The sequence below is a fragment of the Thunnus albacares genome, chromosome 22, assembly GCF_914725855.1.
Source record: "Thunnus albacares chromosome 22, fThuAlb1.1, whole genome shotgun sequence".
NCBI classification, from domain to species: Eukaryota; Metazoa; Chordata; class Actinopteri; order Scombriformes; family Scombridae; genus Thunnus; species Thunnus albacares.
In genome coordinates this window covers 17,775,855-17,791,296 of record NC_058127.1, presented here as the reverse complement: position 1 = coordinate 17,791,296, position 15,442 = coordinate 17,775,855, and the positions used below count along the sequence as shown (strand labels likewise).

The window sequence follows — 15,442 nt, the reverse complement described above, 5'->3', positions numbered from 1 at the left end:
CTTTCCTCTGTTTGGACAAACTGTTCCCAGACAGACAGAAGAGCTTTTAGCAAATGTCTTTTTACTGCTGTGCTGCAAAGAAAACACTTGTGACCCGACTAATTTTTTTTGACTGCTTTATCTTATCTGTCATTTTACAGCCATTCTGCTTGTGCTGACACACTTACAACTTGTATTCCTCATCATTAACAGCCATCATGATTGAGACGTTGTCCCCCATTAAATATTACCATTGGATGGCATTCAATAAGTGTTGGTGAAGAAGTAGTCCACAAGAAAGACTTTTATTCATTAGTTTTACAATGCTTTCATTAACCACAATGGATATTTACAGCCCTCTCTGATCCCCTGAGTGCTATTATAGTTGATCATTCTCGTGTGGCGCTAATCATGTCTTTTCATATGCCATAAATACAATGGTCTTAATAGAGCGTTAAATTATCCAGAGTCAGAAATTTTGTTTTTAAAGTCTTGCAGAGGCCTCGCAAGGGACCTGACCTCTGATTTTTCCACAGTTGAATCAAATGACTGCGCGTTACTCAAACTTGCATGTAATGGGAGTCTGGAGTTGTCAACTTGACAATGACCCGACCTTGGTAACGGAGAAACAGGCCAACTCTTGACGTCTTGCACTGCCAAACTCTAACGACCTTGAGGCCACGGCAGCTCTCTCAAACAGCTTTTGCAACTTTAATCCAAAGTATCTGACAGTTTTTCCTTCCAGAAACCAGAACTTTTCACACCTGCCCAAACCAATAAAATCATAAAAACAAAACTCCATTGCACTTTGCGAAGGGTTGAGTGTTATAACAAGCACTAATCACACTGTCAAGCCATGGCTGCATGAGTTGGTATGAAAGTGCATGTGCAGTACCTTCTGCTAGTGCTTACCACAAGCACATGACAGTCTACACACACTTACGGACAGCAGGCCACTTTTCAGAATTACAGCAGGTTGATAGCCAGAGAAAACACAAATAGAAAATAAAATGTAGAGCTAATAGAACCCCAAAGAGCCTACCAACGAGGCTTGACTCAGCTTAGCTTGGCTTGGCTGTAACATGTCACACTCTTCCTGTGTAGGGAGAGCCAGGACTTCCAGGGCTGCCTGGACTCCCAGGGATAAAGGTAAATGCTTCGCTGTTTTTATCCCCAATCATTCCCCTGGTGTTGTCCATGTCCACCCGCTTCAGCCCGTCGAGAGCAGATTTCAGAGCAAAACTCAGCTTACCTATCGTCATGCCTCATGTTTGACAAATCAAAGTCTCATAATCTTGCTTTTCCTGCTGTGTGGGATTTTTTACCTCAACCGCAAGCTTCCATCTGCTGGAGTGTCGGAGGCAAAGACATACCTGTGCATTCAGTGCAGAGAAAAGTCAGGAGCTCAGGCAAACTTACAGGGCCAAATAGTCAATGTTTTTGATCTGAACATGCCAGAAGTCAGACAGAAAAGGATCTCATTAAGGTTTGTGGGTAACGTACAGGTCTATGAATTAATGATTGGAACACTGCATCCCTGGCAAAAACTTCAGTCGGCTTCCTGGAAGGTGCAACATGTTTTAAAACTACTGCTTGTTAAGAACAGGAAGTTCTATTTTTTACTTTAACTCTTAGAATTTCCCAAACTACATTTTTTATTTCTTTTACTGTATCATAACAAAACAACAGCAGATGGTGAAACTAAATGCACAAAAGGCACATAATAATGCACCGCCATCTAGGATCATCAGCTTGAAACATAACATGTGAATGCAAGGAATGCTCAAATGGGCATGATGAGATGGTGCTTGTTGCTGTTTTGGTTTTATTTTTCCTCTTTGTGTATGCTTGTAATGTGCTGGCTTTGTAAAAGCCCATTCATTCTCTATTTTATACACTCCTGTTTTTACTTAGGAGGCCTGAATGCTTGATGGATTCTAACAATATTTTGCTAACGTAGCACTCACGGGTTCTGAGCTCCGCTTGCACTTTGTTCTGCTCTGCATTCTTCGCCGTTTATCCAGCTGTAAGTGTAAAAGGTGTAAAAGGCAAGTGTCCACTGCCTTTCCAAAGACCTTTCCTCAAGTGCTGGAGATGGGTCCTCTGGCTGCAGATGGTTTACTAATAAATTGCAATTAAGTTATTTCACAATCAAATGTAATAAAATGAAGCATCATACCTCATACTGTAAGCCCACTCCTCATAACCTGTGTGCAAATACAGAAATGTTTAAGCTTCTTCATAAGTGGCAAAGAAGCTATTTTTTGCACACATAAGCAGAGCACTTCTGTGCCCTGATGAGTTTCTAACAAGGTCAGTCATTATATCTGTAAAGGCTCAGGAATGTATGTGAAATGAGGGGATAAATTAACAAGCCACTGATGATTTGCGTCCGTGTGTGTGATTTGTGCATGTGTCTCTGAGTGTGTGTGTGTGCGTTTGTGTGCATGTGAAAGGAGCAGTAAGTGCATGCCTGTCGTTTTGAATATGTTTGGCCATGCATCTTGTGTATGTGTTTAGCGCTCATTAGGACCGAGTGGAGGTAGTTCTACACCAAAAAATACCCCGTGGAAAACAGTAATATGTGCTGATTTTTTTTTTTCTTTTTTAGGGTGAGCCTGGATTCCTTGGTCCCCAGGGAGAGCCAGGGCTCCCAGGACTCCCAGGAACTAAGGTGACTTCAGCTTTCCACAAAGTGAACTACAGTAATCTTGTTCATTACTGTGTGAGAAGTATTTTCTACTGACAGCCGCATAGCAGATAATTCAAATCAATGACAATAACATGCAACAGCTTCCACAGATTTTTATCACATCCTGCCTGTGTGATCATTATTGAAAATCCTGATTCCTAGTCTCATTAGCCATTATTATTACACTTTACCAAGGTGATTAAGCCTCTGTTAATTCAAAATGTCACTTGGAAGTGGTCAGAATGAGCTAATCCTCACCGCTCCCTTTGTGTCGTGACATTATCACACTGAGAAGCCGGCGGTGATAATCCACACACACTAGAATTAATGTTCACATTGTCCTTTTACAACAGGCTGTTTGCAGTGCATTGATAATATATCAGTCTTGCATTGTGCTCTGACATATTTCTGTTGCTTAATCAAATGTCAGCTAGAAAGGAGCATCGCAGCAAATATTTGATCTGATGGTTTTTCCTCGTGTTTGTGACATTTTTCAAACTAGCGGCTACAAGTTATGATTAGCTGTTATTTGAAGAGGAACACAAAGCTGTACTGTCTCAACACTGCTGAATAATGGTTGTGTCTCACTTGGTTTCGAGTATCAGCAGTGAGTAATTAAGAGTATGAGCTCCGAATTATACCACACCTCCCTCTGTTGGCTCTCTTAATTCACTTCACATTGAGAGAAAATGCACATAACTATCCAACTATACACTGCATTTTCCCTAAAATATTCATCTTAAAAGACAAAGAGGGCTTGATGCAGATGTATGGTTTGTTTTTTGTTTTTTAGAAAATAACATTTAACTTTGTCAAGGGTCATAATCTAACACGAAGCAGATTGTGCTTAGCATAAATATCCACCATCCAACATGTAAATCTCTTGAGTAAGCAGACTTGTGAGAATTTGTCTGCGCAGGAAGGGCGGAGAACTATTACACAAGATTTCTCAGTCTTGTCAATGCTGCATAACATTAAGGAAATTGAATGTTCAGAAAATACATCGCAGCTCTTCTGTTGACAATAAAAAGACACTGACCCCGGATCAGAAGCAAACACTTATTTATTACAGATTGCAGGAGAACAGTGCTAACTTACCTTTTTTGTTGAACTGTTTTTTTCCTGTCTGTGCAGGGTGAGAGAGGCGACCATGGGCCACAAGGAAAGGGTGAACGAGGTGAAATTGGACCCGTTGGACCAAAGGTCAGGAATGCAAGTGCGCATGCTTGCGTGCATACACAAATGGCATGAATTAAGAAAATATAAAACTGTATCCTTCAGCAGTATGTGCTTCAGAGCTTCATACTTGTTCAGATATGGCCCTTCGCCTATGTGGCACATTGATTCTTGCTGCCATCTAGAGCCTCCCTGATGTAAGTGCACATGAGAAAGTTCCCAGAGTTTCGGATGAGATCAAGTAGAATGCGTTCCCAAAGCGAGGGTACATTCAATTCATCAAATATTCAGTTATATTAACAAAGAGAGCTGGCTAAACCATTATAGCTCGTAATAAGTTCAAGGCTTTCCCAGGAGTCCGTGCAAAGTAAACCAAATATAAACGAGTTTACCATTGTTTATGTCTGGCACTGACCCAGCAGGTAGCTTAAGCTCCAGTCTAAACTTAGACGACACACATATCTGTTTCACATCCTATTAGAAACCCCAAAAGTGAAACCCCTCCTTTGTCAGTGACAAAGTTCAAATAAACACTCTCTCATTGCTTGGCAGTTATGGCATATTAAAAGCGGGTTATTTTAGTGAAGTTGACTGCATGGCTCTCTTGGGAGGAGTAAGAGAGGTTGATGATATTTCTGGTGTAAAATATGGATTTGACATACATTACATTTTTCATGAAGAATTTGGACTGAATCCATAAAGAGTGTTTGTATAATTTAATGTTTATATGTCAAGTATTGGATTTTCTTTATTTATATTTACCCTCAAACCATGACTCTTTTTGGCATCTGTGTTTTCTTATTCATAACAGGGTTCACAAGGAGAGGCTGGCACACCCGGTCCTAAAGGGTCAAAGGTAAGCGTGGCAGACATGTTTACTTTAAATTTGGAGAATCCTTATTGGTTCAAGGGTCAGTTGATTATATTTTTTTAGTCACTACCGTTGTGTTGAAGTCATGTACTTGTAGGAATATCTGACATCAGTTATGCCTTTTTTACGGAAAATAAAATGATGTAAACTGTTTAAACAGATGCAAACCATTAAAGCTGCAGATTTGCAAGTGGAATTCAATGCTGATGGAGGTTTTGTGGTATTATTCATAGTAGCAGTATTAATAATATGGCTATGATTGCTATTGGTGTTGTTGTACATGCAAAAAGCTGAACAAAAATAAAGTTGCATTTCAATTACACAGTTGTCTTCAGTAGAATAGTTTAAAAAAATGGTTACATATTATTACATACTATGTGGTGATATAAAATACTAGAATATGTCGCACTATAGTGAGGCATGATGTGATATATGATTCACAAAAATTAGGCCATGTTCCACAGTTTTTACAGTGTGGAATTATTTTGGACCAATGTTTCCCCCCCAGAATGTGAACATAGTAATAGGAATGCTAACAATTCTTTGAGCTCGGAATTTTTTTGTCATCTCACATCAGGGGGAGACTGGAGATAAAGGAGATTTGGGATCTGTCGGTCCAAAGGTAGGCATCTATATTAAAAGATGATAAATGCCTCTATTCTACCCTTTCCTTAATGAGTCTATGATTTTGCATCTGACTGAAAACTTTAATTTTCCCTGACATGATACACTGCTGACACATTTACTACTACTTACTATTAGTATAACCCATAGACTGTCTTTGATAAAACCACACATTGAATACCACTAGAGGGCAGCAGTCAAACCAGAGCAGGTACTTGTGTTTTGAGGATCCCATGCATGAAAATATTTTTTTACTCACACAAATTGATGTCAGTTTCTATTATGTTATGTATAAATCAGTTATGCAGAATGAAAATGTGTTTCTGAATGTCCGTGTGCAGGGCCCCCCTGGGCAGAAAGGAGACCAAGGAGCCACTGAAATCATCGACTACAACGGAAACATTCAGGAGGCTTTACAGGTCAGACACATGATGACCTGATACTGTTATTGTGCCCATTTTTGCTGCTTCAAAATATCCTATTTTGTCAATAGTAGATGGTACAGTAAAGCATTTTGTAATGGCAGTCACAACAGGAAAGTTTTTCATAAAATATATGTCAGACTGCAAACATACCTGCACATATGCAACTTCCCAGCATTCATGAAGCAATAGATATGCATTTAAGCATTTGTATCTCATAGTAGCAGCTTTTTGCAGTATTTAATGTTATATTTTATGATTTAAAAAAAAGAAGCTAATATCCATTCTTTTAGTAGAACTAATTTTGAGGATGTATCTGTACAGTATTATGCTTACACAAAGCTTTGTTTCCTGTGTGACCTCTGCAATCTCCCCATTTCCACTTCTATTGGCCCACTGCAGAAGATTACCACTATTACAGTAACGGTAATTAGGCTCTGTGCGTTCTGTGTGTTGTGTCATCTCCACAAGTGATTCATCTTTGTCCTAGCATGGGCCCAACCAAATCCCAGCCCCAGTTTGCGCTGCCCTGTTGCATTTGTGCTCCCTCACCCAGCAACATGTTATGCTTCTGTGTGACGACCTTACAGGCTGCCTAAGTTGCTAGTTGTCTCCTTGAATGTCAGTAAAAACATGCTTAAACTTAAATGTTGCTTATTCCTGAATTAATATGTTAAATCAGTTTATCATGCGAATAATCTATAGTGGAACCATATTACAGAATAGAAAACATGGTCAATATTTTCTAAAAGAATGGAAGGAAATTGGCATGTTTAGCGTCACAAGTACTAAAGTGAGAAAATCTTTGAGAAATCATCCTTGTTTACCAATCAACATTTGGATTTTTCTTTAACTTTTTACACCCTTTGTTTTACTCTCTCTGAAGCTACTAACCATAAAGCAGCATTTGTCTTCCATTTCCCCCCCAAATTATTGATTCAAATGGGATGAAATTAATTAATTTCTGAGCCCTCAGAAAAAAGAGCCTGACATCAAAATATGTGACTCTGTCAATGATTAATGATGATAATTATTTATTCATATGTTCAAGCTAACATGTTTTCAGCTTTGGCATGTGTTCTCAGTTCAGCATCTTGTTCATAGTTTGTAACTGATTGCTAATATTTTTTGTGCTGTTGGCAAATCATTTCATTGTGATGGGCAGTTCTGTTGTTGATTAAATGTAATTATTAATAATATGTTCCACATCTGTTGCTTTTCAGCAAGTGTATTCTATGTTGATTATAATGAAATCTCCGTCTGTGTCTCTCTCTGTGCAGGGTCCTCCTGGCCCTCCTGGGCCAATTGGACCAGAGGGTATAAAGGTGAATATTTTCTACTCTTTTTCCCCAAAATGCAGTATGAATCTCATTAACGTCTGCATTTCATACTGTGTTTGCAAAAATGTTGACGTGTCTTTTTTTTCTCCTCCCCCAGGGGGATCGTGGTATGCCCGGCCTGCCTGGACTCGATGGAGAAAGAGTGAGATGATATTGTATTCTCATGTATAGATTACTTACATTTGAACTGGTTTAAAAAAGGGAAAGGAGACCTAAGCTTTAATATATCATGATGTTTATTACTATATAGAAAATAGATTTGCATAAAGATCCACTTGGTGAAAAGTTAAAATAATTCTTCGTGTGTTTGCCTTTTTCTATCAGGGCTACAAAGGCTCTAAGGGAGATATGGGAATGCCTGGAGCTTCAGGGGAAAAAGGAACGACTGGTTTACCTGGTTTACCTGTAAGTCTCTGCATACCATAGTCTAACTACTTTACAGGATAACTGCCTCAGAAATGTCTTTTTTTATGATCATGACAATTCCTCAGCCATCATATTTGATGGAAACTACATATATTTCATGACGCCTTTGCCCCTTAGGGTGTCAACGGAGTAAAGGGGGATAAGGGAGATTCAGGTCTACCTGGTCCTCAAGGTCCTTCAGTAAGTGACTCGACTTATAATAACTTGCTATTAGTATTCTCACTTATTTGTATTATAGATGATGTATATCACTGTATTATTTTGTCCTGTCTGTCTTGTCTATGATTAAACATGTCTTTTTGAATCATAATTTGTTAATAAAATATTTATATATTGCATTTGCAGGTCATCGGCACTCCAGGGGCACCAGGGCCCCATGGTCCACCAGGACCTATGGTGGGTTTCTCTAAAAAGTTCTTACTCTCATCAGTGGACAACATACTGTACCAAACCAAATTGCATAATATGAAAGTACAAATATACAAACCATAGTAGCATAAATATTAGCAAATAGAGGCTGTGAAAAGAGTCTCAACTCTCCACGTGTCAGGTGATCCATCATATACCAAACGTTAAATATCTTTTGTTTTTATTTGTGGATCATGAAATCTGTATTTGTCACCAGTATTGAGACTACTTTCTCTCCATTAGATTCCTTGCTTTACACTGTACTAATCTAAGATAGTTTCTCACGGTATTCTCAGACACCACAACCTTCTAAAAGACTAAAATACAAAACTCATGTGTGATTGGAGTAGAGACAATAATCAGAGACACTGTGAAATATCCGTTCCCAGTGATTTAGGAGTCTGTCGGAGTCAGCCGACAAACTGGTGCTGTCAGTGACTGATAGCATCATCAACCTGAATGTTTGTGGCCTAGTATACCACTTTGTCTTTTGTGTAATTCCACAGAAGTGTTGTGCTTGGGCAGAGTCACTGATGAACAAAGAATAAATAAAACAGAGCTGAAGATTTGGCAATATTTGCCTGTGGTAAATTTCATCTGTGCTGCAGTTGTTCTGCTTGTCCCGTCCCGTCATCACAGCTTCACTAGCAGTTCATTTACTGTGGTTTCAACTAATGTTTTTCCATCCTTTGATGTTTTTCAGGGACCTCATGGATTCCCTGGACCAAAGGTAAGCTCACCCCTAATGAAAGCTGCAAACACATACAAGGATATATGTTTATTTAAGCATTAAAAGAATTGCAACACCTCCTGTAAATCTGGGTGTATAAACAGTTAATAAATGCTTGGTGCACATAGTTGTTATCGCATATAAATATATTTTTAAAGTAGTTTTATAAAACATTTTAAATCTACCTGTAAAATATTATACATGTGTACTTATCGTGGTCATGTACACATGTAAAAGTTTGTTCATAAAGTTCAGCCAAGACATAAAGTTCCCTAAATTTAAAGTAATAAGACAACCAAGTAGAAGAGCCACTCAGGAAGTCTTTCATTTTGAAGACACAAAGAGGTTGACTGCTTGATTGAAGGATGTATTTTTGGACAGGCAGGACAACACACTGTGTTACTAACTGTATAGCAAAAGGATGACCTTTCTTTGTTCCCTTGTTTACCAAGGGGGAACCTGGTTTGCATGGTGTGAAGGGCATGCGTGGGGAACCAGGCCACAAAGGGGACCGTGGACCATTAGGTCTCCCGGTAAGTTCAGCTTTGCACTATGGGATATCTCCAACTACATAGCCCTGTCACCCATAGAAATTCCACCTTTATACTTTATCCCTGTCAGATTCCTTGTTGTGCACAAGAGTGTGTGTTTGTGTGTGGGTGTGTGTGTGCCTTCTCCATTTCCTGTCTTCATTTTCATTTGCCTGGTCTGACTACTCTGCCAAACTCCCTGTAACACATGGTGTAATTTAGTTGTTGTAAACCCTGCCATCAACCTGTCCTAATAACTGTGTTCATCTGGTACTAATCCCGCCTTGTTCATGTCACTCATACCTCCATAACCACGCAGGGAGCCTCCGGCTTGGACGGCAAGCCCGGAATTATGGTGAGTGTCATGTGACCAAGAGGCTTCACCACCCAACTTTTGTCTACTTTTCTCCCCTTCTCACCCTCCATAAAGTCCACTTTTCCCTCAAATGTTTCAGCGACATCATCCCCATTGTATTGTATTTCATTGTGACTGAAAAGAAAGCTATGACAACATTGTAAGTATGTTAGCCAGGAGTCAAATTAAGCCACACTGAGTTTAGTTCACCAGATAATGACCATACATAAAGCTGTTACAGCAGGCATTTCAAGGCTCTCGTTTGTCCCGTGTTGCATTAACTCAGCATTAACACACACTCATACATTAACTGTGTCAGCAGTGTTGTAAAATGTCCTTCGTGGCCAATGCACGTGTACTAGCAACAGCTCTGTGTGCTGGTTGTAGGTCAAACCAGGTGAGAACATCATACAAATGTGGATGCTACACATGATTGTTGCTTTCCATCTGCTATTTGTTTGGAAATAATGTTGAAAGAGCTGCTGTGGTCAGATGATGTAAACTCACCATGATGACACTACTCTTTGCAGGGCATGGACGGGCCTCCGGGTCCAGCTGGTCCAGCTGGGCCGAAGGGAGACAGAGTAAGATCGACTTTTCTGTTTAACAAACTATCTGCTGGGTTTGGCTTTATATCTGCCTTAGGATACATGTACATGTTATCTTTAGTTTTAGGTGTTTCTACTGTAAAACTGGCTCATTTTAAAGTGACTGTGTATGATTCTTTGTGATTGCAACACTGATTCATTTGTATTAGGGTGAGAGAGGGGCACCAGGAGAGCCAGGACCAAGGGGACCTTATGGACTACCTGTGAGTTTGATGAGGATATTATCACATTGTGTCAGCAGATTTAAGTATCACAACCTTCAGCAACACGTCTTTGCTGTTGTTTAAATGTTGCCTGTAATAGCTCTTGCTGCTTGAGAGGGTAATTATGTGCAGAAAGTTATGAATCTGCTGACATTACCCCCATTTATTGGTGTAGGTATGATCTCTGCCACAATAGAGAAGTATGATTGGTGAAAGTCAATTGCATAATGTTGATACAGCTAATATTTTTTATTCGCAGGGAGCTGCTGGAACACCAGGCTTGGATGTAAGTCTCTTCATTTACTCAATTTTGTCTGAAGGCAAAGAGAGAAAAAAGCTACTAGAATTTTTTAAGTGATGTGACGGTGCAGCAAATTGTTCCAGTATAGGGATGCTCGGCAAAATAAGGCTTTTAAATGTAGAAAAAATGTGTAAAGAACCAGCCGTCTACAATCAACTGATTTGACATTAAGCCTGAGGTGTGTAAACATGCTCTTCTATCGTTAGTCATGTGCCTAATTAGCACCAGGTTTGCAGCTCCACTCATTATACACAAAGATCCTTGACCCACATGCACAACTTTTGCTGTTTGTAATTTAACACCCCATTCCACACATTTTCACATATATTTCAAAGATTACTTGATGTAAGACAGTTCGATCCCATAAGTTCATCAAATATGTTCCAAGAGTTAGATATAACCAGTGAATATACAGTAGCTGTAGTTGACATGATTTTCATTTCTACAATCCACCTGACTCAGCTTAAGTGGCACAAAAGTCTCTAAAAGTACAAAAAAAAAAAGAATTACGGCATCACTTTTTTTTTTTTATAGTATGATCTTGATATGTTTTCTTCAGCTGTGTCAGAGTTGCATTTGCTTAGATTAGTTGAGTTTATTTAAGCCAAAGAAATGAAGTGGAGTTGTACTTTTACAGGGTTTACCAGGCTTAAGGGGAGAGAAAGGCGACGTTGGGGAAAGAGGAGAAAAGGTAGATGTAGATATGCTACAATGGCTTATTAACCCATTAACATTAGAGGACTGATGTCAATGGACAATGACAGGTATAAGGTTTAGAGGTATAGAGGTTGACAGGTATATATATATATATATATATATATATATATGTAGCTACTTTGCCAAACTTTTTATGTTTCATTTTATTTTCTCCTAATCTGATATTGATAATAATAAATGTTCTGTATATTCTAGTCGGAAGACAGGTTGAAGTTGAAATACATTTCTATGCTTCCTAATGAATTTCTTACATTGTTACAGATATATTTGACATGCTAATTTAAGTTCATTTTGTAGCATTTCTACTTTCTGGAGAGATGGACTAAACAGTTCTATACAGTGTAAAATCACATTTGCATAAAATCTCATCCTCAGTCCTCTCAAATCAGCTTTTGTTCTCCACCTTTGAATGATTTGTCATCTCATTTCTCAAAGTCATATCTCATTCTGAGGCATCTGAGACATGTTTGCCAGAACAAGTCCATTGACAACAGACTCTTCAAATTCATGTTTGTTTTATTTTCTGTTGTTTCCATGCATGAACATCTCACTTCCTTGAGTTCTTGAGCCTGTTGCTAACTCTTCCCTTGCCTGTGTAGTTTAGTGGTAGTTTATATCTTTCTGTGTTTGTCTCCATTACACTGACTAACAGGTCTGGTGTGTTTCTTAGATGTTTTATGTCTTGAAGAAACTGTATCCCATTCCTTGGTACATAAAGATAAACATACTTTGCATTTGGCGTGCTCATATCTCTGCACTTAGCAACCATTTTCCAACACATAACAGATCCTGGCACTGCTTCTCCTTCACATATTTAGCAACAACTGTCAAAACTGACAGATTCTGGATAACAGAATTTGGGTGTGATCCAGAAAAGTGCCTCTTTTGAAAAACACACAATAAATAGCCTTTTAATTGTGAGTTATGAGTACTAATATAAGGTTTTAAAACACCTAAATGTGCCAAATCCTATATTTTACTTTGTTTACACGTAGTTAGCTGCATATTCATATAATTAAAAGTACAATCTGACACCAAAAAAGTATAATTCTCACATACTGTTATTTTAGTTTTCATTTATATCAACTAAAAAGAACATTTCATATCCAAATCATGAATTGGGAACTGTTTTATTCTGTATTTTGATAATCTCTCATGTATGCACTGAATGCTTTAAGAAGACTAGACTAGAAGACTAACTCCAACCCAAATATGACGGGATACAGTTTGAACTTTGTCAATGAACATCGTAATTTGATTAATTTTGTCCTTCTGGAGGTTTTTTCCCTGCTACTCTTTCTCATCCTTTGTGCCCTTGACACCCTTTCAGCGATTAGCTCTGTTTTCCAATCCTTCCAAGTACTGTTACCCTTTTTTGTCCTCTTCCTGTCCTGAGGAATGTTTTTTGGAATACTCGATATTGTCTGGTACCCCTCTCCTATCTAACATTGATCATGTCTCTTCCTCCTTTGTGGACCATCGCCTCCCTTCTTTAATCATTTCCCTCCTAATAGCAGTGCTGTCCCAAATGTTCAACAAAAATGATTTTAACTTGACCAAACCGTTGTATCCACAGGGGGAGAAGGGAAAGAAGGGCAAAAAAGGGCCTAAGGGCGAGAAAGGAGAACAGGGTGCCCCTGGATTAGATGCACCCTGCCCATTGGTATGTCCCAACTGTGAGGTGGAAATCACCTCCCAGCTGCGTAGAGCAGTCGTCCCCAAACAGGGATGAATGCCCTGTGGCTAAACTGATCCCCAGCTTCCTGCCCTGAAATGGAAAATATCACCAGACCTTATCAATCTTAAACACAAAGTCTATTACTTTACTGAAACTCTCAAATTCAGACACAAAAACACGACATTAAACATGTAAAAACATTAAAAATTGGGCTGGATTGTGGTATCAGCAATGTTACAGGGCAGCTCCTCCTTCGTCCCCTCTTGTTTCCGTCTTAGTGGACGGACACGGGGGTTAAAGGTCGTCCAACTCTCTCCCAGTAACACTCCTAGGTCATCTTTGCAAACAGGGTTTCCGGGGATTTAAGGGTGAAAAGGGGGAACCAGGGCAGCCAGGTCTGGACGGGCTGGATGCCCCATGCCAATTGGTACAGTATTTCTCTTTTTCCTCCACCTCTTACCCATGCATGCCTCTCACCTTCAGTCATTACTGAAAACAAAACCATGCATGACTTGAGAGTTTGACAAGCATGTAGATGTGAACACACATCATTTTTTGAAAACTACATTTATGAATCGTTACAAAACTACATGCACCAACATACACAGTATCTCACTAACTTCCTGACTGCAAGCAGCCTACTTTAGATAATACACATCATTACCAGTCAAATATACAGAATAAACATATGATTATTGATATAATCAATACTTCAATCCCTCTAACTAAATCCTTTTATGCCCTGGATTAAAACTAAAATAAAAAATTCTGCTTAAATCCTGTTTTCTTCCAGCTGATTCCTGTATGGAGCTATTACCTTTTAACCTGATGCTAACACAGACTCCTTTACTGATGAGTTACCCATGCTACAGGTGCATGGACCCTTCCTCTACTCTGTTAACTCCCCTTTTCCCTTCCTGTATTCGTACCAATTGGGCCAGACCACGACAAGAGGAGAAAATCAGAATTTACATTTCTTCAGACTTATTCAAGATGAGAAAATAAATTACTTCTTTATGCTTTTTATGATGTTTTGTGTTTCTAATGTAAATCAGTGCTGTGTAATGCATGGAAGCTATAATAATGTGGGAGGAAATACTGTATGTGTCATATAAGTGTGCGGGACAATGAAACTAATGAACTATACCTCATATATGACAACGGTTAAATTACATCTACATTCATTTACTTTAACCAGCTGCATTTTATTTGTTATAGAGCCTAACAGTGCACCCAGATTCCCTCCTAGCTCAAGTACATGTTTTGAAACTCAACCTGCAGGGCCACTATAACAAAATCAGAGAGTAGGATCAATATATGTATTTGCATGTGATATATTTTGCTTTGTATTATTTGCATGGATTAGCATACACTTGTGGCTGCCATTACATGTAATATTTCATATGATTCATATGATCATAACACCCATTTAGCATTAATAATGCAGATCTACTGTGAGGTTTGATCAGTGATGCTATGAAGATATCCATCTGTGTGATGGAGGATTGTGAAAATTTATTTTGTAGCATTTCCTTCTGATACTTAACACTGGCATCAAATTCAGTATTTCAACATGGACACAGTTTAGTAATGCAACAGCGATGCACTTTTCAAAAGTGAGCAGCACCAGATGGAAGTGAGAAGTAACTATTTCATTTAAAAGATCTTCAATACCCAGAAATCCTATAAATTGAGTCTAATGAGAAAGCAGTAAAGTGCACACAGCTAGCCAGTCTGTAATCACCTTGTAAAGACAAAAGAAAGTAGCATTATTAACATGGATGAGTGCAGCTTTTGGTTGAAAAAGTCCTGGTTTGCTTCTGTTTTGATCAAGTTTAGATTTGACATTTGTTACGTGCACTTGTGCTATACAATCTACTCATGCATCACACTTTTAATCATTGTGTGTAAAACTAAAAATAACATCAAGCCTTCCATAGCTGTTTCAGTCCTTATAGGTTTTTTTTGCTTCCCTGCTACTCTTCTCTACACAGGGCCCGGATGGATTACCAATGCCTGGCTGCTGGCAGAAGGTAAAATAAGGATTATTTGAACAATATGACAAACTTCAAAAAAGGCAACCAAAGTTTAAGTGAAGATATACAGAGTGAATACAATATTAAGGGCCAAATGAAATAACAATCTGCATTTTAACTTTAATTAATAATTTGTCTCTGTATATGTAATATACTGTATATAAAAGGTGGAATCAGACTTGTCGTTTTGGATTGTGATTCACATACATGTTAGATGGACATAAGTGCTCCTAATATTTTGCTCACTCAGTGTCAACTCTTGTTTGATGTGGGTTTCAGCTTCTCTATGTTTGCATGGGTTTTCTGTCAAATTAGTCGTAACAAGTGTGTCAAACCAGATTTTACA

At 38.7% G+C, this 15,442-nt stretch overlaps 1 protein-coding gene across 14 annotated transcripts in view; it reads left to right on the top strand.

The window, feature by feature from the left end:
* LOC122973341 (collagen alpha-1(XXV) chain) overlaps positions 1-15,442 on the top strand; it is a 149,868-nt gene that overhangs the window by 130,329 nt on the left and 4,097 nt on the right. For 3 of the 14 annotated variants that reach the window (XM_044340782.1, XM_044340774.1, XM_044340780.1), the window contains 20 exons: positions 1,084-1,128; positions 2,591-2,653; positions 3,806-3,874; positions 4,659-4,703; positions 5,296-5,340; positions 5,684-5,761; positions 6,167-6,190; positions 7,045-7,089; positions 7,202-7,246; positions 7,429-7,509; positions 7,648-7,710; positions 7,876-7,926; positions 8,642-8,668; positions 9,121-9,201; positions 9,518-9,553; positions 10,084-10,137; positions 10,311-10,364; positions 10,624-10,650; positions 11,303-11,356; positions 12,959-13,501. In XM_044340782.1, coding sequence (XP_044196717.1) covers positions 1,084-1,128; positions 2,591-2,653; positions 3,806-3,874; positions 4,659-4,703; positions 5,296-5,340; positions 5,684-5,761; positions 6,167-6,190; positions 7,045-7,089; positions 7,202-7,246; positions 7,429-7,509; positions 7,648-7,710; positions 7,876-7,926; positions 8,642-8,668; positions 9,121-9,201; positions 9,518-9,553; positions 10,084-10,137; positions 10,311-10,364; positions 10,624-10,650; positions 11,303-11,356; positions 12,959-13,114 — 1,143 coding nt within the window. In that variant the 3' untranslated portion in view covers positions 13,115-13,501. Of the gene's footprint in view, positions 1-1,083; positions 1,129-2,590; positions 2,654-3,805; positions 3,875-4,658; positions 4,704-5,295; positions 5,341-5,683; positions 5,762-6,166; positions 6,191-7,044; positions 7,090-7,201; positions 7,247-7,428; positions 7,510-7,647; positions 7,711-7,875; positions 7,927-8,641; positions 8,669-9,120; positions 9,202-9,517; positions 9,554-10,083; positions 10,138-10,310; positions 10,365-10,623; positions 10,651-11,302; positions 11,357-12,958; positions 15,094-15,442 lie in introns of those variants that run through there. The other 11 variants (XM_044340772.1, XM_044340776.1, XM_044340773.1 and 8 more) reach the window with 9 other exon arrangements.